The sequence below is a fragment of the Balaenoptera musculus genome, chromosome 8 (genome assembly GCF_009873245.2).
Source record: "Balaenoptera musculus isolate JJ_BM4_2016_0621 chromosome 8, mBalMus1.pri.v3, whole genome shotgun sequence".
In the NCBI taxonomy this organism is placed as follows: domain Eukaryota; kingdom Metazoa; phylum Chordata; class Mammalia; order Artiodactyla; family Balaenopteridae; genus Balaenoptera; species Balaenoptera musculus.
Genome location: NC_045792.1, coordinates 73,415,567 through 73,443,198, shown reverse-complemented (window position 1 = coordinate 73,443,198; position 27,632 = coordinate 73,415,567). Strand labels below are relative to the sequence as shown.

The following is a 27,632-nucleotide window of genomic DNA, read 5'->3' as shown; positions in this document are numbered from 1 at the left end:
AGTATATCACTCTAAATTCCAGATAGGATGGACAAAGAAATGAAACATCACAAGTGAAATTTAGATACCTACTTTTGCAGTCATCTTGGCCAAAAGCTCCTGTAAATCCATTATTCCTTGCACCAAGCTTAAGAAATCACTGCAAGTTGGGCAAGCTCAATAAAGAAAATATAAAATAAATGTTGATACTGTGCTAACAGAAAAAAATATATATATTTAAACAGTAGTTTTTTAGCTATATAAAAGTGTCTTCGCTTTTCTGGTTAAGTATGACTTCAAAATTGGAGTGAATTCACAGAGGATTTCAGATCTAGATCTTTTCCTTTTATTAATAAGCAAAAAGAAAGGAACAAGAACTGAAAAGGACAGTATGTTTCTACCTTGAAAACATTTTAAAATTTAAACTAAACTCTCATTTTTATTGGGACTAAAGAATTGTGAATTATCACAGAAGCAGCAAAAGTACACTCATATATATCCAAGTCAAGAAGTTTAAAAAATAGTTTATATACATATATTTATATAATTATATGAAACATAACTTACTATATTAACCTACAGACCCAAAACTGCTCATATAATCTTTTCTTACCTTCAAATGTTAATTCTACAAATAATACACAAGCTTTTTAAAAATCCAAAGACACAGGAGTATTTTAGTATACATAAAATCTCTCACTAAACCCACCACCTCATAAGTCAATAATGTAAATTGTTTGTATCCTTCCTGAAGTGCTTCTCTGATGTTATCAACAAGCTATATAATATTAATAATTCAGAAATGCTTTAAGTTGCTACTTACTGCGATTCAGGTTCGGACACTGTGTTATGTATCCATTCGGTATAAAGATGATTTTCCCATCTTGGATAATCCCCTTGATAACAGAAGAGAGAGGTGGCAATCAGTATTACAGTTACCAGTTCAAATGGCCCCTGTCACATGCTCTCTGCAGGGAAGTGTTTTTTTTTTTTTTTAGCAAGACTGATAACCATATTCAAAAGGTGAGTTGGCCTTTGTCCACACTGACCTACTCCATACCATCCTCTTCTAAAAAATCTCGAAATGTCCATTCATCTTGAGAAAGCTACAATTACTTACCACTGGTTTATGCTAATGATATCATAGAACTAAGGATCCATCAGTCAATGTTCTTAAACTGTCCAACTAAAAAGACATTGATGCAATAAAAATTCTCCTCAATGCCCTAGTCATCTTGGAACATTAAATATTGCTGATTTACAGGATTTTTTTAAGTGGGAAAAAGCGACAATAGGAACATATTAGACTAAAATGCTCTACTGATTCATTTAGTCTAGGAAATAAAATTAGACACGGGGAAAACTCCTTAAGAACCTTGTTCTCAGCTAACTGAGTAACATGAGTCTTTGCTGGTGAGTCTTAAGATTTGCTCAACATCTCACTGTGGATAAAAGGTGGTCTTTTAATTCTGCAATCTAGTCTGGAAGAACAGCCCTAATTTAAGAAAGTCATTGGGGCTGCCATCTCTCAATGAAAATATTGACTTGGCTTTTGGATTTTTCACGTTGAATTTCAAGATTCCGTTTTTAGGGTATTTTTTTTTCCTGATTTGATGGAAGAGATATTACAGAACAGATGGAACATGTAGAAGCTGGTTCCGAATACTGAGCTTAATCTATAAATAAAATACAGGCTTATGATAGTGTGGTGAGTCTTTCAGAGGGAGCAGCATTTAACGTTTATGTGCTCATCTTCTAAACAGCAGAAGGTAGTCAGCAAATGCTGTTTCTGCTTATTATTCCAAGATAAAATATTAATTGGAAATATTAATAGAAATAACAGGGTCACAAGGCCTCTTCCTCCGAATTAGGTACTTTGATTAACCTCTTCCTCTTCGAGGATGATGCAGTGCCCGTGATTACGAGAAGAGATGCCTCACCATGGGAAGGAGGTGCCTGCCGTAGCTCCTCAAAATGAATGTGTCATCTCTTGCCGGGGAATTACAGGGAACAATTAATGGAGCACAGTCTAAGTCAATCAGCTTCTTCCTGGCACAAAGTTGCTCAGTTTTTCAAAGCAAATTAACTCCTTTGAGAGGCCAGGGTGCCTTTCAAGCACATGTGAGGAATTTGAGAGAAGCATGGAATTGGCAGTCAGGGGCCCAAAGTTTAAGGTCTGGATCCATCTGTAGCTAATTGGGTGGACTTAGTAAGTCAACCACCCTCTCTGAGCTTCAGTTGCTTCATCTGTAAAAAGAAGTGCTGTATGCAAAAGCTACAGAACCTTCTAGCACTCAAGTGCTGGGTCAATGAAACAGGCGTCCAAACTGAAAGTGTCACAATTTAGATCTCTGTGCTTTTCCTAACTTTCAGGATAAAGGAAAAAAATCAGTCCAGAGCAGACAAAGCGATAGATTTCCATCAAAGAACAGACCAGAGAGAACTAAATACACATCAGAAAATATCCGTCTAATGAGGCTGAATATGGATGAAGTTATAGTGACCAACTATTCAGGTTTGCCTGGGATTTAGAGATTTCAGTGCTAAAACCGAGAGATTCCCAGGCAAACCAGGACAGTTGGTCACCCTCCCTGATGCCAAAGTGGCAAAAGCACACGTACCAGGAAAGGATCAGGTCTATCTATTACCTGCTGGTTAGAAGAACCTAAATCATTCTTATTTTTATCAGCCATGGAAAGGGCCCTCAGAAAACTGGAGTATATTTGTCATGGTATTATCTTTGCCAAAACAAATAAAAAGTCCATTTGAAAAGGATTTCCCATCCACTTATCCTGTAGCAACATATATTATACACAGCAGTATTCCTTTTGTTTTCTTAATGACTGATTTAGTCACTTTGTAAATTACTTATTGCCTCTCCCACACCTTTCTTCCACCTGCCTCCCTCCTCTGTCTTTCCACTTTTAATCTCCGGCACACACGTGTGTGTCACACAGATCATTAGGTGAAGATCAATGATGTTGACTTGAACAAAAACGGAAATAAGAACTGACAGCTTCTCGATCCCTATCAACACAAAAACTCAAGGCACTTGATATTTTTTCTGAAAAAGAGGTCATGAGGGTCAGCCCACATACTGGCATAAAAACATGTTCTAGCCAAATGAATCAAGATGGGAATGCTAATTTATTTGAATGGATGTAATTCCATGCTGGATTAAATGAAGGGTGGCAATGTACTGTACAAATACCAACTGTAACCCAAAGAAGTGTGAGTGTATGTATGTGAACCTATAAATACATACCTGTGTATATATCCCAGCACCTCCCCACGACAAGAACCAAAAGGTCTTGCACTGAATTGTCATATGAACTCGAGTCATCCCTCAGTAGCTGGAAGGTAGTGGTTCTGGGACCCTCGCTTCCCCCTCCACCACCCACCCACCACAGATACCAAAATCTGCGGATGCTCAAGTCTTTTATATAAAATGGCATAGTACGGTAGGTCCTCTGCATACACAGGTTAAGCATTCATGGAGTCAACCAACTGTAGACTGAAATTGGTTGATTCTGCTAATGTGGAACCTGCAGACAGAGGGCCAACTGTATTTAGTGCCCGGATATTTGTCAATAAAAGAAGCATTTGCTAAGCCTGTATTTTTCTTCAGAAAATTGAGTTTTATAAAGTATAAAGCAACAAACAACAAAGAAGCTCGATCAGCCTTATTTCTCCCAGAAAAATCATCTGTGAGGATTTCTATAGATGAAAATGTACCTTAGAGCACAGCAACTTCTCCCCAGAAAAGATGAAATAAGGGATAAAAAGATAGAACTTCTATTATTTCTCTTCATTTAACTTTAAATGTATCTACACTTAACTGAAAAAAAAAGAAAAACTCTGGCTGGCCTCTGACTAGTGGACCTCATTTGATCTCATTTTTTGAGACCTATGCTTTACTTCATACCATTCACCACAGCAGTATTTCTCAAACTGCCAGTTTCTTAAGAATCACATTGAGTATTTGTTTAACATTCAGATTCCTGGGTCAACCCCAGATTCTGTTTCAGGAGGGTTGGAGTGGGCCCAGGAATCATCATTTTTAAAAGCTGTCCCAAAGGATTCCCATGAAAGGTCAAGGGGCCCCACTTTGAAAAACCCTGCCCTGTTGTCAATCACTTGGATTTTCTGGAGCAAGAGTGTTTACTCCTTACAAGTTCACAGTGGTGAAAGTAGCACCTGCATCCAGTCCACGAACAGAATAAAATCTTACTGATTTGGAACTGAATGGCAACTAACCAAATTACTAAATTATAAAAACCATGAAAGCAAAAATCATAGGTTTTCACCTCAGCTTTCCCTGCAATTCCTATCGTAGTATATTTCACGAAGTAGGTACAATCAATACCTAACCTGCATCAAATTCCTAAAAGCTATAAATTATATAATTGTAAGAGAGCAAAATTTGCCACTCAAAATGTCTCATTGGCAAGCAGATTATTTAGACCTGAAAACAATCAAGGCCCAAAAGACTCAGGAAGAAACTTTGACCTTCCCCCTAACTGCCTAAAAGAATTTAGATAGAGGGCCTGTTCCCAGAATAGAACTGTCATCAGAAATATCTGCAAGGAATATGAACTAGGTGTGGTGGGGCAACTTAGAGGTCAGCGTGCACTCTGCACCCCATTGTCTCTGCGTGGCCCAGCAAACATTTATTTACTGAACATTTGCTTTGCCATCTCCGTGTGAATTGCCTACCTCCCTTTGAGTCCCAAAGACCTACCACCACACTCTCTGCTGTCTTTAGCTGAAGACAGTATTTAAGGTGAGGGTTTCAGCCATTTTGGTAAGCTACTCAGTTTTCCTGGGTCTCTGTCATGTGTACATGTTATTAAAATTTGTTTGGAGTTTCTGCTAATTGGTCTCATGTCAATTTAATCCTTAGACTCGTCAGAAGAACCTAGAAGGGTAGAGGAAAATTTCTTCCTCCCTGATGCACTATTGAACTATAATTTTCACAGCTATTAAGAGTCTGTGAAAATCATGTAGAATACTAGTTGTTAAACTAGGGGAACATATCAGAATTTTAGAGGAGGGTGAGGGAGCACAGTCATGTATGAAATTTTGACAGTGGTTCTGAGGTGATTTTTTAGATGCCTGATGAAAACTACTGATCTAGGGCCAGATCACCTGGTCATTTGACCTATGAAAAATCTAAAGCTCTGATACTTTAATTAGCTTTCCTAAAGGACACCTTTATCTTAGGCCATCAACTATAGGTCTACTAACTCCAAACGAGGGCTGGGTCACTGCAACACAGTGTAAGTAAAATATATCATTTGAGAAAGTCTCACAGTTACGTGGGCTTTGTAGCACAAGATGGTGCTACAAGGAAGTCCTGTTACCAAAATGAGGTTCTATCTTAACTGCCTTCATGGAAAGATACTATTCAACCATCCATAATGAATTATTTGCATTAGATACTAACAGCTTGCTAAAACAGTTTTTCAATGCTGGAAAACTGAGGTCCTTTTAGGTAGCCTAACATTCTCCCCTGCAATCTTATTTGCACTATTAATTTGCTAAACAATCCATTTTCTTGTTGTCAGAGCAATGCTAAATCTCAGCCACTCTGAGGATCTAAAAAATTCCCTAAGGGGCAGAGCCCAAATTAATAAGCTTTTACTATCAGTATGATGGAAAGAAGAAAAACAGATATTTTTTCCTCTTTGTGACATCCACCTGTTGCCACCTTCTACTTCCCCCTGCAGTCAGCTCACCAGGCACTGAAAAATAAATTTGCATCAGGCAGGTTTTACATTATGGGTTTGTTGCCTGGGACACTAATGCCCATTATTTCCGTTGTTCCAAGAACATTTACTCATTTCACAGTAAGAAATATAGGAAGATGCAATAAAAAGATTAGAAAAATTATGCCATTATTATCCTCTTATGTATGGAATAACTATTAGGCAAACCCTACTAACACTCGGAGCTTTCTGATACAAATGAAAGCAGCTTTGCCGCCAAACAAAAGCTAATTCTTTTCTTAACGCTCTTATTTCCCTGCAGATCTCTGTTTACATTGAAGAAAATGGTTCCATTTTTTTGTATGCTAAAACACTGAAACAAATTGCTTTGAAAGGGAAAGGAAAAGGAGGTGGGGAGGGTTCCTGGAAGGCTTGTAAATATATGGATGAGGATGTGCTCTGTTTATAAACTGGCAAGGACCCAAGCTTTGGCAACAGGCTAACAGAAAGTAAGACTTGGGAAACCGACAAGGAGGATTTTCACAATGCAGCCAATTATGTATTTCTGCCCTGAAGACAGTTAATAAAATAGTCCAGCTTGCATAAAAGCCAAGAAAGACACTTGTCGACTTTCATTATGAACAATAAAAACTGTCAGTTCATTAGCATATCATTAGCTGTCCTGATGTTTCCAAAGCCTTAATGCACAGAAATATTAATCTACAAATATATAAGATTCCCCAGTTCTGTGACTTTGACTTTCTGCATGAAAGGAAAAATGAGAATTAGAGATGGGAGGAATCCAATATGGCTTCTTTTTCTATGTGCCTATAAACATATGTTTACCATCTGTGGAATTATGGGAACCAGCTGAGGTAAAAAAAAAACAACAGCTGTGGCATTAAAAAAAAAAAAAGTAATTTCACTTCCCAGTGACAGCTCAGCTGTTAAGGAGACAGTGAAGTCCAGGTAAGGGAAAGGTTTCAGACCCAAGTTCACCAGACAGAAAAAGAGAGAGAGACAGAGACAGAAAGGCTTGGCCTCTGTGAAAGGCTTTCAGATGGGAATTCTCCACGAGATCTCAACTATTTAGTAACTGTCAGAACACCCAAACCTCTGAAGCACTGTGATTCACCTAGGCTTACCCTCTGGAATAATGACAGCATAATCATCTTAGAGTGCATCAAAGGGAAATTCAGCAGTAGGCAACCACCTTGATAACGAAAATCTATGACAATCAGAAGATTCAGACGAGCCTATCACCACTGGCCAAATATTTTCTCAAATGAATGCAGTTTTGAAGTGAAGAAATCCCCAGCCTGTGTTCTGTGTCTCTGATCGGAAGTAACTAAAGCTAGAGGCTTACGTGCCAAGCACCAAGCAAGTGATGCCACCCTCTGCTCTTTCATCAGCAGCACTTTCATTGCACTATTCCTAACGATGCACCAGGACCCAGAAATTAGGTTTGACAAGTGAGCTTTTGCTTTTACTTTGCCTATGAAATGACGTATTCATATTTAAAATAGAGAACAATACAGTTTTAACCTGAAAACACAACATAAGCATTATTTAGTTCTGGAGCCAAAAGGCAGGTGTGGTTCTTGGACCCAGGAGGCAGCTTCTACCAGGTATCTATTAAAAGCCTGAGAAGTCACTGGAGAAGTGACTGCCTCTTTTACAGGGAGATTTTTGCAGCATTGATCAAGATAATTTCTGTAATGAGACAGTGATACATTCCCCCTACCCCAGCCATCTCACCTCACCAAAGGATGGAATGAAACACGGGTTGGTATATAGGGAGATGAGTTTTAAAAGGTTTCCTTCTAAAGAGCTGTTGGATGGAGCTACTCCTATAGGGGAACAAGGAGAATTACAACTCTTCTTAGGGAGATGTGGTGTGTGGAATTGCCACCTCCTTTTGGTGCTTCTCACTGGGACCACCTGTTTCTTTGGGCTGGAGCCCTGGAAAAAGGCAGGTCTGTCTCCTCCACAGGACATGGCATACCTAAGTGAAATGCTCCACCATCTAACACAGTGACTAGTACATAGCAAGCAAGTCCCTAAAAAATATTTGTTGAATGAATAAGCAAAAATATTGAAAAAGAAAGTTCTAAGCTTCAATCCTATTTCTTACAAACTATGTGAGACTGGCAAGTTGCTTAATCTTTCTGAGCCCCATTGCCTGATTTACACAGTAGGGATAACACAGTCGGCCCTTTGTATCCGCAGATGCACAGTCCACAGCATACATGGATTTTATATAAGGGACTTGAGCTTCCATGGATTTTGGTATCCGCAGGGGTCTTGGAAACAGGATACAGAGGGACAATTATAATAACTACCTTATTAGGATTCTCTGAAGGTGATACACAATTAACTAAGATAATATATGTACAGCCAGACTAAGTCTAGAACATAGAAAGCAGTTAATAATTGTTGGTACTCTCTTCCTCATCCCCACAACCCACCTCCGCAGGAAAATGATTGTCCAAGTCTGTAAACACCCGTTGTGTTTTCTGCCTGTATCAGGTATTTGGGCTCTTAAGCAAGGATTCCTTATATCTACAGGGAATCATACACTCATCAAGCTGGAATAGATAACAGGACAAACTATTCTCCCTGTCTTAATCACAAGCTCCCAACTAAAACAGAAGTCCCTAAAAGGCGGCAAAAGTGCCTGTCTTTACTACAGTATAGAGTTAAGCATATACGGAGCATTAAATATATAAGAAAGAGGGAGAAGGAATGCATGCTGTAAACCTACTAAGTGCGGGGTGCTTTTAATATATATATTCTTTTTTTTAAAATTAATTTATTTATTTATGGCTGTGTTAGATCTTCGTTTCTTTTTTTAACTTTATTTTTTTGGGCTGTGTTGGCTCTTCGTTTCTATGAGAGGGCTTTCTCTAGTTGTGGCAAGTGGGGGCCACTCTTCATCACAGTGCGCGGGCCTTTCACTGTCGCGGCCTCTCTTATTGCGGGGCACAGGCTCCAGACGCGCAGGCTCAGTAGTTGTGGCTCACGGGCCCAATTGCTCCGCGGCATGTGGGATCTTCCCAGACCAGGGCTCGAACCCGTGTCCCCTGCATTGGCAGGCAGATTCAACCACTGCGCCACCAGGGAAGCCCAATATATATATTCTTATACAATCTGCATTACCTGTATGAGAGACATCTTTGCACTTTACAAATAAGGCAGATTCATAGCTTGTGCATTTATTCATTCATTTTAAGAGTACATCATCTGCCAACTGTGTACCTGATACTATTTGAAGCACTTGCTGAATAAAACAGACACAGTTCTGACCCTGGTAAATCTTAGAATCTCAATAATGTGACCAATAAGAAACAAGTAAGCCCCCTTATAAACTATTCAGGATCAGCTACCTAATTTGCAGAGCTCCTTGTTCAAAAATTATTGAAAACTTGAAGGTAGCAACAGCAGAGCCTTAAACCAATCATGGGGGCCTTTCTAAGTGCAGCACCCTGTGGGATTGTTTTCTTCATCCTGCTCAAACCTGCTGGTGAATTCTGGCCAATTTTTCATTTCAGTTGTACTTCCCAGCTGCGGAATATCTATCTGGTTCCTTTCTGTAATTTATCTTTATTGATATTCTCATTTGTGCATACATAATTTTCTTCACTTCCTTAAGCTCTTTGTTCGTGTTTTCCTTTAGCTCTTTGAACACACTTAAGATAGTTGTTTTCAAGTCTTCATCTAGTAGGTCCAATATCTGGGCTTCCTCCAGAATGGCTTATGTCCATTTATTTTCTTTCTTTGAATGGCAATACCTTCCTGGTCTTTTGTTTGACTTATGACTTTATTTGAACACTGGACAACTGAATACTGAAACGACTCCGAAGATCAGTCTCTCCCTTCCCCAGGGTTTCCTAGGGTTTTTTTTGTTTGTTCTTTTTTGTTTATTGTTGAATGCTGTAGTAATCTATTTGTTTAGTAACTTATCTGACTATTTTTATAGAGACTGTATTCCTTATTATGTCTGGTCACTAAAATCTCTGTTCCGGAACTTGTGGTCAGAAAGTTTTTAGACCAAGATTTCCTTGAATGCCAGGAGCTGGGAGAGGGGGAAAGTTGGGGGAGAGCATGCTATATGCTGGAGCCCTCATTTAACACTTAGCCATGCTTGCACTGATCCTAGGGATCGGCCCAAAGTGAACGCGTAGGGTATTCTCAGGTCTTTTCTGAGCATGAATCTTGCTCTGGGCATGCATATAGCTTTCTAAATTCCCCATATACATGATTGCTTTTGAATGCCTTAAACTGCCCAAAGAATCTCTCTCCTCAGCTCTTCCTCCTCTCTCTAGATTGTCTAATGTGTGTCAACTGTAATCTTTTGCCCAGATTGTTTGGTAGCTTTGCAATATTTTCAAGAAATGTCCACCAATTTTTTTGGCCTGGGAGAATTCTGAGTTAGGTGAAATAGAGATAAGTGTCTTGCATCAGTCCTTCAGACAGTCCCAGACAGAACAGACATACAAAATAATTTGTAGATAAGATTTGCTCTGCTCCCTCCAGAGCCAGGGACCATTTTCCCACATGGGAACATGGGCTGACATCTTCAAGACTGCCGCTGAGCTGTAGCTGGTGTGGGGCAAGGGCAAGTAAAAATGCCATAAAGCTTTCCTGTTATTTTGATGTTGCCTTTTTCTTGATTCAAAATTAACTTGGTTGCTACAAACATTTAATGTTTGCCAAAATTCTGACAAGGTTGGTTCTAACAGTTTCTGCTTGTTTTTTTTTTTTTTTTAAACATCTTTATTGAAGTATAATTGCCTTACAATGGTGTGTTAGCTTCTGCTTTATAACAAAGTTAATCAGTTATACATATACAATATGTTCCCATATCTCTTCCCTCTTGCATCTCCCTCCCTCCCACCCTCCCCATCCCACCCCTCTAGGTGGTCACAAAGCACCGAGCTGATCTCCCTGTGCTATGCGGCTGCTTCCCACTAGCTATCTATTTTACATTTGGTAGTGTATATATGTCCATGACACTCTCTCACCCTGTCACATCTCACCCCACCCCCTCCCCATATCCTCAAGTCCATTCTCTAGTAGGTCTGTGTCTTTATTCCCGTCTTGCCACTAGGTTCTTCATGGCCTTTTTTTTTTTTTTTTTCCTTAGATTCCGTATATATGTGTTAGCATACTGTATTTGTTCTGCTTGTTTTTTGATGTTTCTGTGGAAGTAAAAAAACTTGGAGCTGCCTACTCCACTGTTTATTGACATCCAGCTACCTGTGTTCTAACAATCCCTCCTGGAGATTCAGATGCAGTCTAAAGTTGGAGAGACACTAATCTAAAAAGACACTAAAGCAGAAGCTAATTATTGACTATATCTTATATTTTGTGAGATCTTTATAGAGACCAAGGTGAAACGCTAATCTAGACCATCAACACACGTCACCTATGTCAGTGCGCTCAAATTTGAGCCTTCAAATCTACAGATCAAAACCAGTGAGAAAGGCCTTTTAAAAATATATAAATTCCCAAACCCTACAGTTCAGATTCTCAACAAGTGGGTCTAGGTAGGCATAGAAATTTGAATTGTAAACTCTTCCCATCTGACTCTGATGTCTTTCCATGACTCGGAACCAGTTGCTGCCCTTCACTACAGACGCAAGACCCCTAAGAAAAGAGTAGCTTCACCAGTGGGTAACTAGCTACAAAACAAGAAATAGCATAAGTGAGAGCCAGTTTGGAACAGAGACACTTGGACAAATTTCTGATGATTCTTGGACACGTGGAAAATCATAGAACATGAAAAAAATCACCTGTATGGATATGGATATATGTACATATTTATACACATACATATGTGTGAATTATCACCCTGAAAAATTATGTCATGATTTTTAATTTCGAATATTTATGATGTACAAAAGGGTTGAAAGCAAACTACAGCAAATACCTGTGTATTTCCCACCCACCTTAAATAAAATGTCATCACTATAGTTGAAGACTTCTGGGTACCCATCTCTAATAAAATCCCCATTTATTCCTCTTAGAAGTTAAACTAGTCTGAATTTAGTGCTTATCATTTCCATGCATTTACCTTTTTACATGTGAATGTATAAATAAGCAATAAATTGGATTGTTTTGATTTTTACACATACAAATGATTTACTACCATAATATTCTCCTGCTACTTGCTTTTTCATTCAACATTATGTTTGCAATTCATCAATTTTTACTCAAGTTCTATGATTTTAATATTTACCACAATTTAAACCTTCTCCCAGTGATAGAGTTTTTTCCCAAATTTTTGAAATTACAAAAGAAAGAAAATGTTCCTGTGATAATGTTTGTATATATCTTCTTGGGTACATGAGTTTCTTCAATGAAGAAACATAGAAAGAAGAGTTTCTTCAGTGTTTATACCTGTAAGTTGGGTTCCTGTGTCATAAGGTACACACATCTTCAACTTTATACAAAATCTCCCTAATTGCTCGCCTTAGTATTCTACCAATGCAAGTTTCCACTACAATGAGTATGTGTCCTGTTCTCAACTGTCTCCCTCACACTTAACATTGTCAGGTTTTGGGTTTTTTGGTTTTTTTTTTTTTTTTTCATTTTTGTCAGGCTGATGGCTAAGAAATTGTATCTACTAATGGTTTTAATTTGCATTTCCAAGATAGCTACTGAAATGGAATTCCTTTTAGTGCATTCATTGGCTATTCACGTTTCCACTTTGGGGAGCTGCCTTTTCGTATCTTTTGCCAGAATTTTTGAGTTATAAGAATCTTCCTTATTGATTTATAGCATTTGTTTAATGGATATTATGTCTTTGTCAACTGATCCTTGTTGCCAAGATCATCTGTGATAAGCAGATCTTTTTATTCTACATGTTACACTTATCAATATTTCCTTTAAAGATTCTTCATTTTTTAAGCTTAAGAAATTTTTCTCTACTCTAAGAACATGAAGATATGATCCTACGTTGTCTTCTAAAACTTGCAAAGTTTTGCTGTAATATTTAGCTTTTAAGTCAATTCTAATTGTAATTTTTTTTGCATATGGTGTGCAAATACGTATTTAAAGCTTTTCCTGTCATTATACACAAAAATCAATTACATCAATTAATATATATACGAAATATTTAAATAACTGATTTTCCTAACCATTTATCGATGAATAAATGGTCTTTTCCCCATTGATCGGGAAAGCCACTTCAAGTTTCCAAGTTGCCACATGTAATGGAAGGGTATCTTTCTGGCTTCTCCATTCTGTTCTATTGATGCATGTGCCAATTCTTGCACCAATATGACATTATAAGATTCCTATTACCTTATAATAAGCCTTTGTATCTGAAAAAGCCAAGTCCCTCTCCCATTTTCTTCTTTAGAATTGTCTTCATTATTCTTGTTCTTTAATCTTCCATTAGAATTTTAGAAGCGGCTTGTAGAGTCCACCCAAAAAAAAAAAAAAAAAAAAAAATCCTGCTGGGAATTTATTACAGGTTCACAGAATCTAGAGAATATTTGAGAAAAACTGACTTTACTGCTTTAAGCCTCCTTCTCCAAGACTTTATTGCTTTAAGCCTCCTTCTCCAAATGGGAAGAATATATTTCTTCCCATTTAGGTGTTCTTTAATATAGCTTTTAATAGAATTTTACAATTTGCTTCATAACTGTCATGTATATATTTGATTTTGTTCTTAAGTACTTACACATTTTTTATATTATAAACAAAATATTATATTTAACTGTATCTTTGTTATTGCTACTGCTGCTACTTTTGTTCAGCAATGCAATTGATTTTGTTTTTCGATTTTGTATTTATGGAAATGAAATGAAAACTTCTGTTCACACAAAAAGCGTCCAACAGTCCTTCTGAACTCTCTTGGTCATTCTAATAATTCATGAGTCCAATTTTTTGTAGACAATTATATAATTCATGAATAATTATATTTTTCTTTTTCATAATTCTTAAGGTTTTAATTTACTTTGCTGGTAAGAATCTACAATGTAGTGTCAAAAAGAAACATGGTAATAGGGATGGCCTGTATGATTCCTGACTTTAACAGGAATTCTCTTAATATTTAAACCATAAGTATGATGTTTCTATGTATGTTTTCTTTATGTACTTTTTATCAGTTTAATGAAGTTTCCTTCTATTCCTATTTTGCTAAGAACTTTTTTATCCTGAGTCAGTACTGAATTTTATGTAGTGCTTTTCTGCCTCTTGAGATGACCACAGTATTTTTTTCTCCTTTGTTTCATGTGTTGAATTATGTTAATAAATGTTTCGGTGATAAAAACAAATTTATATTGTTGAAACAACCAATAACTGGGTCTCTCTCTCTCTCTCATGCACACACACACACTGCTAGATTCAGTTTGCTAATATTTTGTTTACATTTTTAATCTAATCTGTGTTCAAAAGTAAATTGCCTTGTATTATACAATTCCTTTCTTATACAGTCCTTGTCTAGTTTAGGAATCAAGGTAACCCTATCTTCATAAATGAGTGTTCTCATTTATCCTCTTCTCTGGAAGAGTTTATGTAAGATTGGAATGGTTTCCTTGGATGTAATAGAACTTGCCTGTAAAACCATCTGAACCCAGCAGTTATTTGGTGGAAAGACACTGTAGACTAAAAAAATGGTCACAGTTCTTTGCTCTTTGCTGGGTCCATGCCCTGTGCAATGGGAATTTGTATCCCATCAAAAGTGGAGTCAATTTCCCAGACCCTTGAACCTGGCCTTGTAACTTGCTTTGGCCAAAATAATGCAGCAAAAATAATGTGCAAGTTTCAAGCGTAGGCTTCAAAAGGCCATTCCCACATCTGCTCCAGCTCTAGAAACCCTGATCAGCCGCCATGTAAACAAGCTTGGGCTAGACTGGTAGAAAATGACAGATCACATGAAGCAGAGATGAGCCATCAAACTGAAGGCCATTCTAGTACAGCCAGCCCCCAGAAAACCTAGCAGCTAACCAAAGATGCATGAGTAAACCCACTGAGAATATAAGAACAATTTAGCAAAGCCCAGCCCAAAACGCCAACTCACAAAATTCTGAGCTACATAAACGGTTGCGGTTTCAAACCACTAAGGTTTGAGTTGATTTGCTATGCATCAACAGCTAACTGATACAACAGATTTCGAATCATGAATTCCTGATGATACATTAATGATTCTAAGACTACCTGGGTTTTGCACTTCTTAAGTCCATTTTGATAATTTATATAGTTTTAAGAAATTGTTCATTTTTCTGTCATTTTCTATTTTATTGGCACAAAATTGTTAATAATTAATTACCATTGTTTTAATTTTTGCAGTGATTTTTGTGTGCTTTTATTATGTATACTGGTTTTCATACCTTCTCCCATTTTTTCTTGCTCAGACTTCCAGATGTTCAGTCTAAGTTCTTCTTTTCTGAAAAAGTTGCCTTTTTTCACTGGCTACTTTTAAGATCTTCTCTGTGACCTTGGGGTTCTGCTATTCTGCTAATATGTCTAGGTGTGGCTTTCTATTTATCATCATTTGTGTAATAGATTATTAAAATGTTAAATTCTTCCCTTCCTTGAATCCATATCCTTGCAATGTTATATTGCAGAACAGTCCTACAAGAGATGAAGTCTATTTATTTACCCCTCACTCCTGGCTTTCGTCATATGACTTGCTTTGGGCAATAAATTATTAGCAAATGTGATCAAGCAAAGAGAGCCTTGAAATGCACTAGTGCTATAAGGCTTCCTCTTTTTCTTACACTTGGAAACTCAAGACTGCCATGTGGATAAGCCTGAGTAGACTCCACATGGGGAAGAACTGCAGTACACCAGTCAACAGCCAATCTACCACCAGAAATGTGAAGCCACCTACTGACCAACCAAATGACAACAGACATATCAGAGAGTCCAGTACATACCAGCGTACCCAGACCAAGCCAGAAAGATAATCCCATCAACCCAAAGAATTATGAGCTAAATAAAAAGGCTAGGGACTTCCCTGGTGGCGCAGTGGTTAGGAATCCACCTCCCAATGCAGGGGACACGGGTTCGAGCCCTGGTCCGGGAAAATCCCACATGCCACAGAGCAACTAAGCCCGTGCGCCACAACTACTGAAGCCCGCGCGCCTAGAGCCCGAGTTCCGCAACAAGAAAAGCCACCGCAATGGGAAGCCCACACACCACAACAAAGAGTAGCTCCCGCTCACCGCAACTAGAGAAAGCCCACGCGCAGCAACAAAGACCCAACGCAGAGAAAAATAAATAAATAAATAAATTTTAAAAAAAATAAAATAGCTATAGTTTAAGCTTCTAAGTTTTCTAAGTGACTTTTTGACAGCAAGAGCTTACACTTTGATTGCACTGTTTCCTGTAATAAAAATTGATGTCTTATCAACTTTAGAGAATCCTTAGCCATCATACTTCTAATAGTGCCCATAACCCCTTTCTCCCATTATCTTTTGGAATTTTCAAATATTTATGGAAGCATATACATACATACACACACTAAATACATATAAGCAAAATACATACATAAAATTCTTTTCCATATATATGCATCTTCCCTACATTTTAACCTTTCCTATTTTCCTCTATCCCTGCACTACAATTAAGGTAATTATTTGACAATATTTTCCATTTCACAAATGCTCTCCCTACCTGTGTCTAATTTACTGTTTAGCGGATTCACTGAGTTTTTTTCACTTCAATGACTATATTTTTCATTTCTGGAAGTAACTTTTGACTCAAATCTCCCTGGTCATATTTATCATCTCTAGTCATCATGCATTTTTTTAAATTTGTTATTTTGCTTCTTTAAACATTTTAAATATAGGGATTTAAAAAATTCTTTATCTTGTAATTCCAATTTCTACAGCCCTTTGAGGGATAATTGGGAAGTTTGCTGTTTCTTCCCATTCTTACTCATGATGGCTAAAAACTCATATTTGCATGAACTTAATCTGTAGTAATCTTGTGAAGTTTGCATTAAAAGTGATTTTCCCAAAGATTATTTGTATTTTCTTCATTAAGAATCCCAAGGTGCCCAACCCAGGATCACATTAAGATAGTTTCTTGAGCTTCATGAGTATATAAATCCAAATTTTACATCTGCTTGATGTCAAGAGCTGTGGTTTCAAATTCTTATCAGGGAACTATTTTTTGTGTGTGTGGAGATAAAGCAGAGAAAAGCTAGTCAATGGACTGCCTCCCTTTGCTAAGTAGTAGACTATTTCTACCTACCCTTTCACCGGAGGGGTGGTCTTCTGAATCATGGCTTTATTTCAGAAGTTTCTGTCCCAACTTCTAAGGCTTGCATGGAATCTAAGCCATTCTCCCCATCCCACACAGAATGTTGAATTTAAGGCTCTAACTGGAACTTTTATACATTGCTAATGAGAGTGTAAAATAGTATGGCCACTTTGAAAAATACAATGACATTTTTTATGAAGTTAAACATACACTTAATATACGGCCCAGCAATCCCACTCTGACATATTTATCCAAATAAAAATGAAAACTTTTGTTCATACCAAAGCCTGTATGCAAATGTTTTAGTAGCTTTATTCATAAATGCTAAAAACTCAAAACAACCTAAATGTTCATGAACTAAGGAATGAATAAACAAATTGTAATATATCCATACAACAGAATTGGAATGTTACTCAGCAATAGAAAAGAATGAATCCCTGATATACACAACAACATGGGTGAACCTCAACATATATACATACTTACATAAATGGTTCCATTTATAATGCATTCTGGAAAAGGCAAAACTATAGGGCCAGACAACAAATCAGTGGTTGCTAGACGTTTAGGATGAGGAGAAGACTTGAATAAAGTGCAGCACAGGGGAATTTTTGGAGGTTATGGAACAATCTTTTATCTTGATGGTAGTTACATGACTGCACAGATTTTCCAAAACTCACAGAACCATACATTTAAAGAGGAGAATTTTATTGTATATAAATTATACCTTAATTTTTAAAAAAGGAAAAGGAAAGAAAAGCCCAGGACCAGATGGTTTCACTGGTGAATTCTACCAAACACTTAAAGAATTAATGTCAATCCTTTTCAAACTCTTTCAAGAAACTGAAGAGGCAGGAACACTCCCAAACTTATTTTTCAAGGCCAGCATTAGCCTGATACTAAAGCCAGATAAGTACACTACAGAAAAAGAAAAGTATAGGCCAGTATCTTTGATAAATATAGATGCAAAAATTCTCAAATTATTAGCAAACCAAATTAAAGAGTACATTAAAGGAACATACACCATGATCAAGTGAGATTTATCCCTGGGATGCAAGGATGATTCAACATATGCAAATCAATAAATGTGATACACCACATTAATAGAATGGAAGATAAAAATCATGACCATATCAGCAGATGCTTTGTCAAAAGCATCTGACAAAATACGGTATCCTTTCATGATAACAACACCCAAGTTGGGCATAGAAGGAACACACTTCAACATAATAAAGGCCATATATGATAAGCCCACAGCTAACATCATACTCAACAGTGAATGGTTGAAAGCTCTTCTTCTAAGATCAGGAAAAAAGACAGGGTGTCCACTCTCACCACTCTTAAGTCATCATAGTACTAGAAGTCCTAGACAGAGCAATCAGGCACGAAAAAGAAAAAAAAAAAAAAAAAAGGTTTCCAAATTAGAAAGGAAGAAGTAAAAATGTCTTTGCTTGCAGATATGATCTTATACACAGAAAATCCTAAAGACTCCACCAAAAAACTTTTATAACAAATCAGTGAAGTCAGTAAAGTTGCAGGGTACATAATCAAAATATATAAATCAGTTTCATTTACATACACTAACAACAAAATATCCAAAAAAGAAATAAAACAATCTCATTGACAATAGCATCAAAAATAATAAAATAGTTAGGAGTAAATTTAACCAAGGAGATGAAAGATCTGTACACTGAAAACTACAAGACTTTGATTAAAAACTGAAGAAGACACAAACAAATGGAAAGATATCCCATACGTTCATGGATCAGAAGAATTACTACTGTTAAAATGTCCACACTACCCAAAGCAATCTGTAGATTCAATGCAATTCCTATCAAAATTCAAATGGCATTTTTCACAGATATTGAAAAAAAACCCTAAAATTTGTATAAAATCACAGAAGACCCCAAATAGCCAAAGTAATCTGAGAAAGAACAACAAAGCTGGAGGCATCACACTTCTGTATTTCAAACTGTACTACAAAGCTATAATAATCAAAACAGTATGATACTAGCAAAAAAAAAAAAAAGACACATAGACCAATGGAACAGAATTGAAAACCCAAAAATAAATCCTTGCCTATACAGTCAACTAATATTTGCAAACCATATGCCTGATAAGGAGTTAATATCCAAAATATACAAAGAACTCATACAACGCAATAGCAAGATAAAGTCTGATTTTAAAATGGGCAGAGGAACTGAGGAGACATTTTTCCAAAGAAGACATGCAAATAGCCAAAACGTACATGAAAAGGTGCTCAGCATCACTAATCATCAAAAAATGCAAATAAAAAACCATTATGAGATATCACATTATACCTTTTAAAATGCCTATCATCAAAAAGACAAGAGATAACGAGTGTTGGAGAGGATTAGAGAAAAGGGGAACCTTGTGCACTGCTGATAGAAATGTAAATTGGCACTGCCACTATGGAAAGTAACATAGAGGTTCCCCAAAACGTTGAAAATAGAACAGCCATATGATCCAGCAAGCCCACTGCTGGATGGCTTCCACATAATTTGGGGTATATATCCGAAGGAAATGAAATCACTACCTCACAGAGATATCTGCACCCCCATGTTCACTGCAGCATTATTCATAATAACCAAAATATGGAAACAACCTAAGTGTCTGTAAACAGATACATGGATAAAGAAGATATGGTATGTCTATGTGTACACACACACACACACACACACACACACACACACACACGAGTGGAATATTACTCAACCATGAGAAAGAAAAAATCCTGCCATTTGCAACATGGATGGACCTTGAGGGCATTATGCAAAGTGAAACAAATCAGACAGAGAGAGAAATAATGTGTAATATCACCTATATGTGGAATCTAAAAACCTGACTCATAGAAACAGAGTAGAATGATGATTGCCAGGGTTTAGAGGGAGTGGGGGAAATGGGAAGATGTTGGTCAAAGAGTACCAGCTTCCAGTTATAATATGAATAAGTTCTGGGCATCTAATGTACAGCATGGTGATTATAGCTAATAATATTGTATTATATAATTGAAAGCTGCTAAGAGAGTAGATCTTAAATGTTCTCACCACAAAAAAGAAATGGTAATTATATGATATGATGGAGATGTTAGCTAACATTATGGTAGAAATCATTTTGCAATATATTAAGTGTGTCGAGCTGTTGTATACCTTAAACACACGTAATGTTATATGTCATTGATATCTCAATAAAGTTGGAATAGAGAAATAGATTAAAAGAAAGAAAAGGAATAAACTTAAATATCTAACTTCCTGATACTGGCCTACATCTCTCTGGTTTTCACTTCCCTTCACGTATTTAGCCTCTAAAGATATACCTTATTGTAAGTGCAATGACAAATCATAAAAGATTTCTGTTGTTTTATCCAGCATTTACAGGCATTTTGAAGCAAGAGGATTTTAAAAATATCTAGTCTACCATACTGCCAGAAGCAAAGTTCTGCCATTCTATTGAAGAACAAGACAATCTTTAAATTTCATGATGTTTTTAGCTTTTTCAATTCACTTTATCACTGAATCCTCATGTTTTTATGAATGCAGTTATTGTATTGGGTTAGCCAAAAAGTTCGTTCGGGGTTTTTCCAAAACACCTTATGGGAAAACTCGAACGAACTTTTTGGCCAACCCAATATTACCCTCTTTATAGACAGGAAAACCAAAGCTCATGGAAGTTGAGCCGTTTCTTATTGTTTATCTAGACTAGACATCCACCCAAAACTGAATTAACAGGTTCTGACAATGAAAACCAATTTGAAGATTACCTTAAATCTCCCAGAAGTAGGGCAATAAGAAACATTTTGAGGATTATTTACATTCTGGATCATCCATATCTGGCAGTAGAGTGAAGTGTGTGACCTTGGGCAAGTCACTGAACTCTCTGTCTAGTCTCAAAACACCTACGTCAGAGAACTGTTGTGACAAATGATTAAATTCACATCAAGCACATAGAAAAGCAAAAGTAGAAAGTAGTGCTTACTTTGAATAAACCATGCTTTTGGTTGCGCTGACCAAACCATAAATTGCTTCCTGGGGGAAGGTTGGTCTCAGGAGGGTCTATCACACGTTCATAAATCCTATAAGGGCAAAGAACACAGTTACTAATAAAGAGGCTCAAAGCAGAACCAAAAGGTACATGCACACTGTTCGAAGTACTCATGGCATTAGCTGCTGGTATAGAGAGATGAAGCCAATATGTGGCACATTTTAGATGACAGGTAACATAAACAGAGATCTGTTTCCTGACAACACTTAGACACATTATCTGGGCCCCTCCTGGCTTTCTATCTTTGCCCTTTTGGCAGGGGAAGAAGGAAAAGGGTAACATTTTTGAGTGTCTATTCTGAGCAATGAATTTCATACAAACTCTGTGAGTAAAGTGGTTTTGTCCATGTTACAGGTGAGAAAGCTGAGGTTCAGGGACCGTAAATGGGTCAACCAAGACAGCCAGGGAACAGTAAAGTTGGGATGAGAATCTCCACCTGTCTGGCTGCAAAGCCCACGTACTCTCCTTTGTGCTCTACTACTCCCTGACTGCTTTATTCAGCTGCTACTCATTTCTACAGTAACCTCTTAACCCCCTCTAAATAACTGAGTAGCAGCTGCACACATGACAATGTGCCTAGTGTACAAAATCAAGTAACTGAACTCATCACCCAATGAACAAATAGTCATTGAGCATTTCTTTATGCTCCAAGCTCCATACAAGGCAACAGGAGACAGAGCAATAAACCAGATGTACAAAGTCCCGCCCTCATAGAGTAAAAGATAAAATTCTGTACATGAAGAAAACCTTCATATGATATAGAAAGACATATAACTAATACAGAGAAGGCAACAGTCCCAGGATCTTTGAAAGCACTGATAAAGCTTACTGAATAATTGAACTGTCTCAGTTGCTCTGCCCTCCCAAGCCCCACGTTAGTCAGTTACAAATCTTGAAATTTAGAAACAGTCCCTGTAACCACCAGCTGATCACAGGCTCCACCTCACCCCTGGCAAGTACCTTCCAGCACCTGAGTACTGAGAAGGGAAAGGAAGAGCTTGCCTAAGAACTGAACTTGTCTCCTTAGATGCTCAGAAGATTCTGAATGGGGTGAGATACAGGGACCATCTGTGAATTTCCATTCCTCATGACGGCCCTGTCCATTCCATTCATTCCTCTGTCCTTACTTGGAGCAGCCTTGGGGAGAATCATCCCCCAGGGAGGTCCAGAGGTCTAACAATTCATCAATCCCCCCAGCTGGGATGCAGCTGACTGCCTCCTGGCAGAGGGTGATGGATTCCTCCAGCAGCTCTCAGTAGGAAAGTGCGGAAGACCTGAAGGATTGTCCAGTTGTGTCAAAGCCAGTGAACGATTGCAAGGCCGTTGCAGCTGGGAACTATCACACATCGTGCATTACTCTCCTATTCCCCACTGGAAACATGCTGTTTCCTAACAATACATGCAAAGTATTCAACTGACAAAGCTCTAAATATATCAGGTCCCTCTCTATTAATTATCTTTCCATTATAAATGGAGGCGTGAAACATAATCAAGGAAAAATAAGTTTCCCTGAAAAAGACAGCCTGTGTTTTCTCCACAAAAATGCAACCTTTCTTTCTGTATGTTAGAAGGAAATATTTTAGATGAAACAATTTGTCAAAACTGCTTTAATACAAGAAGATGCTATATACTTCCTTAAAAAAGTTTTTTTTTCTAATATTAGTGAAAAACTAGAAACAAGCCAAATTTACAACAAAAGAGAAACACATACGTTACAGTAGTTCAGCTTGACAGAATTTACTACAGTCATTAAGAGTGATTAAATATGCAAGTTATGAAATATGGGAAAATATATACAAAATAATTTTCACCAGAGGAAAGCAGAATGCAAAATTATTTATGCACTGTGGAGATAAACGAGGCAAAAATTATGTTCAATGCTGGTGAATTTCAGAGGAGGCCAGAGAGAAACGGAAATCGCTATTTAGGGGAAGAGGCAGAAGCATAATTTTCTAGGAGGTCACTTCACTAAAAAATTGAAAATGTTGTCAAACTATTAATCTTCACCTTCATTTAAAAACATTTGCATCTATCAGCATGAGAGAAGCTTTCCATTCAAATGCTTTCTTTTTGGTTTTCAATATGCTAGAATGTGAGCTCCAATGAGCAAAGGAGGCCTTTATCTAATGTTTACTAAGTGCAGGATCCTGGACTGGATCTGGGGGCAGGAAAAAAGAAAATCTCATAAAGGACATTAGTAGAAAACTGGTGAAATTTGCATAGAAACCGTAGATTACAAAATAGTATTGTATTGGTGTTCAATTTCCTGATTTTGAGAATTTGGATAGTGTTTATTTAAATGTCTTGTTCTTAGGAAATATGCACTGTAGTATTTAAGCGTAGAGGGTCATGAGGTTTGCAACTTACTCTCAAAGAGTTCAAAGTAACAATGTGTATATATACACAATATAAGTACATACATATGTAAACACACATTATTACTTTGAGAGACAGAGCAGAATCTGAGCAAAGAGTTTATGATTGTTTTTTGGACCATTCTCAATTTTTCTGTAGGATTAAAATGATATTAAGCTAAAAAGTTTTAAAAATAGAGTGAAAAAGCTAAAAAGGTCTATAATTATGTAAATTAAAACTACATACATGCAAAACTATTTTATCGATTAGCCAAAGAGATACACAAACTTTAAGAGTCACCTAAGGTATATGACAGTGTTTTCCTAAAGGAATGGGAATGGTTGGGGGGGAGGGGAGTGAAAGGAAGGAAGGGAGGGAGGTGGGGAGAGGAGGAGAGGGGGAAAGCGAGGAAAGAAGGAAGGGAGGGAGGGAGGGAGGGAGGAGAGAGGGAGGGAGGATTGCATGGATTAATGCTGATAGTATCTCATAAACTAAGAAACAGGATTATCACATCCCTAACCTCACCCTTGTACAGGGGGAGTTATGCCACCAACATACTAGACAAATACAATCAGAATCTTGGCAAAAGGGCTAATGATCCCTGAGGTGGGCTGGCTCATGCAAATAAGCCGGTAGGGCACAACGGATCTGTCACTTAAATCTAGTATTGCCCAAATCAACTGAAATGAAAAGTCAAAGCTAATACATGAACTCCTTGGTTTCCAGCGTGGTCAGGAAATCGAATACTGTATTCTGATATTCTAGTATTCTGGTTAATGAGGTTTCCTTCCCGTCAGGAAACATCTGACTGTCTACAATGTGTGTGACACTCTGCTGGCTACGGGGACACACAGGCAAAGTTAGCACAGCCAAGTTCCTGCCCTCAGGTCAAACGCCTGAGCCAGACAGACAAGACACCCACACGCACCTTACAATTCAGTGCAATAAGTGCAAGGATCTGCGGAAGCAGAGAAGAAAGAAAATATCGTATACGTATAGCTGATTCACTTTGTTATACAGCAGAAACTAACACAACGTTGTAAAGCAATTATACTCCAATAAAGATATTTTTTTAAAAAAGAAAAGAAAGGGAAGACTTTCCAAAGAAGGGGACACTACAGCTGAGTTGTGAATGAAGAATAAAGTAGAGCTGACACACCCACATAACAGCCAGCACTAACACAGTACCGAGTGTGTATCAAGCATTTGTACTAAGGACTTTCCTTATATTGATTTACTTAATCCTCACAATACCACCATCAGGCAGGTATTCTTGGCTAGGCAAGGTCAAATAACTTGTTCATGGTTAGGCAGCTGGTGAATGGCAGGGCTGGGATTTGAACCCAGACCCCAAGCCTGTGCTATTCACTCAAATAAATTAAAATTCCTAACTTGACTTACTTATCAGGAAGGGAAAGGGGAAACAAGATCACGTGCCAAAGCACAAGGTCAGGACCGGTTAGCTCTCCCAGAACCCATTTTCTCTTCCTCCTTGCTACACTGCTACGTGGCTACAACGTTTCCAGCCTCCTTCACCTCTGGGTGTGGCCATGGAATGTGAATGGAAGGGATCTGCACCACTGCTAGCCATGACCTAGCCCCAGAAAACCTCCCTCAAGCATCTTTCACATTGTCTCTTTCAGCTGTCAAGAGAAGGCTCTAAGAGCTGAGAGGTGGGCAGAGCCACAAAATGGCAGGGCCTGGATTCCTAAATGATGATATGGGAGGTCACCTGCCAGCCAGACACACCCGACTGGACGGCAACCCAACTGAGATAGAGAGGATTTTCCGTAGTTGTGGCTAGTATTCTTTACCCTAACAAGTATACCCCAACGAAAAATAGAAAGGTGACTGTTACAGATTCATGCCCATAATGCCAAGAGATATCAGAGATCATGTGGTATAGCAGAGACACATGAATTTGGGATAAAATAGATTTAGGTTCACATTCCAGTTATGCATTCTACTAGCTATATGACCTTAATTAAGTTATTTAATTTCTCTGTACCTCAGCTTTCTCATTTAAAAAACGGGGATGGGCTTCCCTGGTGGCGCAGTGGTTAAGAATCCGCCTGCCAGTGCAGGGGACACGGGTTCGAGCCCTGGTCCCGGAAGATCCCACATGCTGCGTAGCAACTAAGCCCGTGCACCACAACTACTGAGCCTGTGCTCTAGAGCCCAGGAGCCACAACCACTGAGCCCACGTGCCACAACTACTGGAGCCCGTGGGCCCAGAGCCCATGCTCCACAACAAGAGAAGCCACCGCAATGAGAAGCCCGTGCACTGCAACAAAGAGTAGCCCCAGCTCTCTGCAACTAGAGAAAGCCTGCACGCAGCAGTGAAGACCCAATGCAGGCAAAAATTTTTAAAATTAAAAAAATAAAAAACGGGGATGTTACTGCTGACTGTATGGGCTGTGGTGAGGCTTGAATGAAATACTTTTAATGCCACTGGTACATAGTAGGTGCTGCCAGTCTGTAAAATTCACAGGTGTCTAAGGATGCAGAGCTACACAGGTCACATGATACATTTCAGCCCACCGGCTACACCTCACATCAAATGAATCCACTGAGATGGGATTATCAGTATCTTCGGTGCCTAGCTTGTGCTTTGGGACACAGTTTCGGGGAATGACATCACTGTCGCACGGGAGGGTGTGGGATTTCAATGTTACAATGCAAGAATTTAGTGTCTATTTTGTCATAAATTGCCACACTGAAAATTTTTAAATCCTAAATTTCTTTTCGCCTTCTACAAATTTAAAAGCTAGAACAAGTGAATATGTAACAGGAACAAAACAAAGGAATTGGGCTTCCCTGGCGGCACAGTGGTTGGGAATCTGCCTGCCGATGCAGGGGACACGGGTTCGAGCCCTGGTCTGGGAAGATCCCACATGCCGCGGAGCAACTGGGCCCGTGAGCCACAATTACTGAGCCTGCGTGTCTGGAGCCTGTGCTCCGCAACAAGAGAAGCTGCGATAGTGAGAGGCCTGCGCACCGCGATGAAGAGTGGCTCACGCTTGCTGCAACTAGAGAAAGCCCTCGCACAGAAACGAAGACCCAACACAGCCAAAAATAAATAATAAATAAATAATAATAAATTTTAAAAAAAATTTAAAAAAAAAACAAAGGAATTAACAGCATTAACTTCTGCTGCTGTTTAACCTGATTAGTTACAGTGCGCACTGACAACTTGCTTAGATTCTAAACTTTGGATTAAAACAAAATTTTTGGACAAAGTACATTTTCTATGACATACCAAAATCCCAGTATTTTTACTATGTTAGTTTTAAAATGTCATTCATTAGCTTTTTTCAATTCTTTCAAGACGTAAGTCACAAACTTTTCTATGCAAATTAAGCGAACATCTTAATATCTTTTACATCCCTCCAAAATATGTAATTCTTTGACATTTACAAAAGCTTGACTTTTGTTGAAAGTTCATCATAAACTCACATTAGACAGGAGAAGGGCTCAGGAAAAAGGAAGAGGTATGAGAAATGTTTTATAATATATTAGACTGTATGTTTGAACACACAATCACCAAACCAAGAACAACAACAACAAAATACATAGTTTTTATGTGAGTAAAATATGACAAGACACTAATCCTAACACTTTTGCCTAATCCAGTACTAGGCACTTTCCTACTCTATTCGGGACCTTAATTGGATTTAGCCAATCCATATAAAAGGTTTCTGGGGAAATAAAAAATGTCAGCAGTAAGCCAAAGCCCTCTAAGTTCTTACTTCAGGCCATCCTTATTTATCCTTTTTATATATATTATTTTTTATGTATTCTGATTGCCCTGTATTTTGGTTCTTTACTGATCTCTGAGACCCTGCCCACTTGGATGGCCCACTTGGACATACTCTCTAGGACATCAGCATATGACTCTATACCCTCCCACTAACCGTTGAAGTCTAAAATTCTGGTCCTGGCTGAACCTGCTTTCCCAGACCTCCCTGCCAAGGAAGGAGCAATTGGTCTTTCCTGGTACCCCTGGGTCCAGCACTTTCACACTCAAGTTGTGTCTGCACTTCCTGACTGCTACAACCACTGATTATCTGCTGAGTATGGAGGAAATAAAACCCTCGCAACAAATCCCTGCACCTGCTCACTTGTTTCCTGCACTAACACCTTCCCTGACCATTCTATATAAAGTAGCAACTAACCACTCATCACCTAGCTTGTTTTACCCTTATCAAAGCACATGACTCTCCACAGTTGGCTCTATGCTGATGGACTGTCTCCTCCTACCAGAAGTAAGCATCTTGAAAGCAAGGACCTTGTCTATCTTTTTCATGT

The 27,632-nt window shown here is 38.2% G+C and overlaps 1 protein-coding gene across 2 annotated transcripts in view; it reads right to left on the bottom strand.

Moving 5' to 3' along the window:
• Nucleotides 1–27,632, bottom strand: part of NELL1 (neural EGFL like 1) — an 862,938-nt gene that overhangs the window by 675,854 nt on the left and 159,452 nt on the right. For both annotated transcript variants that reach the window (XM_036862585.1, XM_036862586.1), the window contains exons 5-7: nt 20,904–21,000; nt 803–875; nt 73–155 (exon numbers count right to left, since the gene is read on the bottom strand). In XM_036862585.1, the coding sequence (XP_036718480.1) occupies nt 73–155; nt 803–875; nt 20,904–21,000 (253 nt within the window). The remainder of the gene's footprint in view (nt 1–72; nt 156–802; nt 876–20,903; nt 21,001–27,632) is intronic.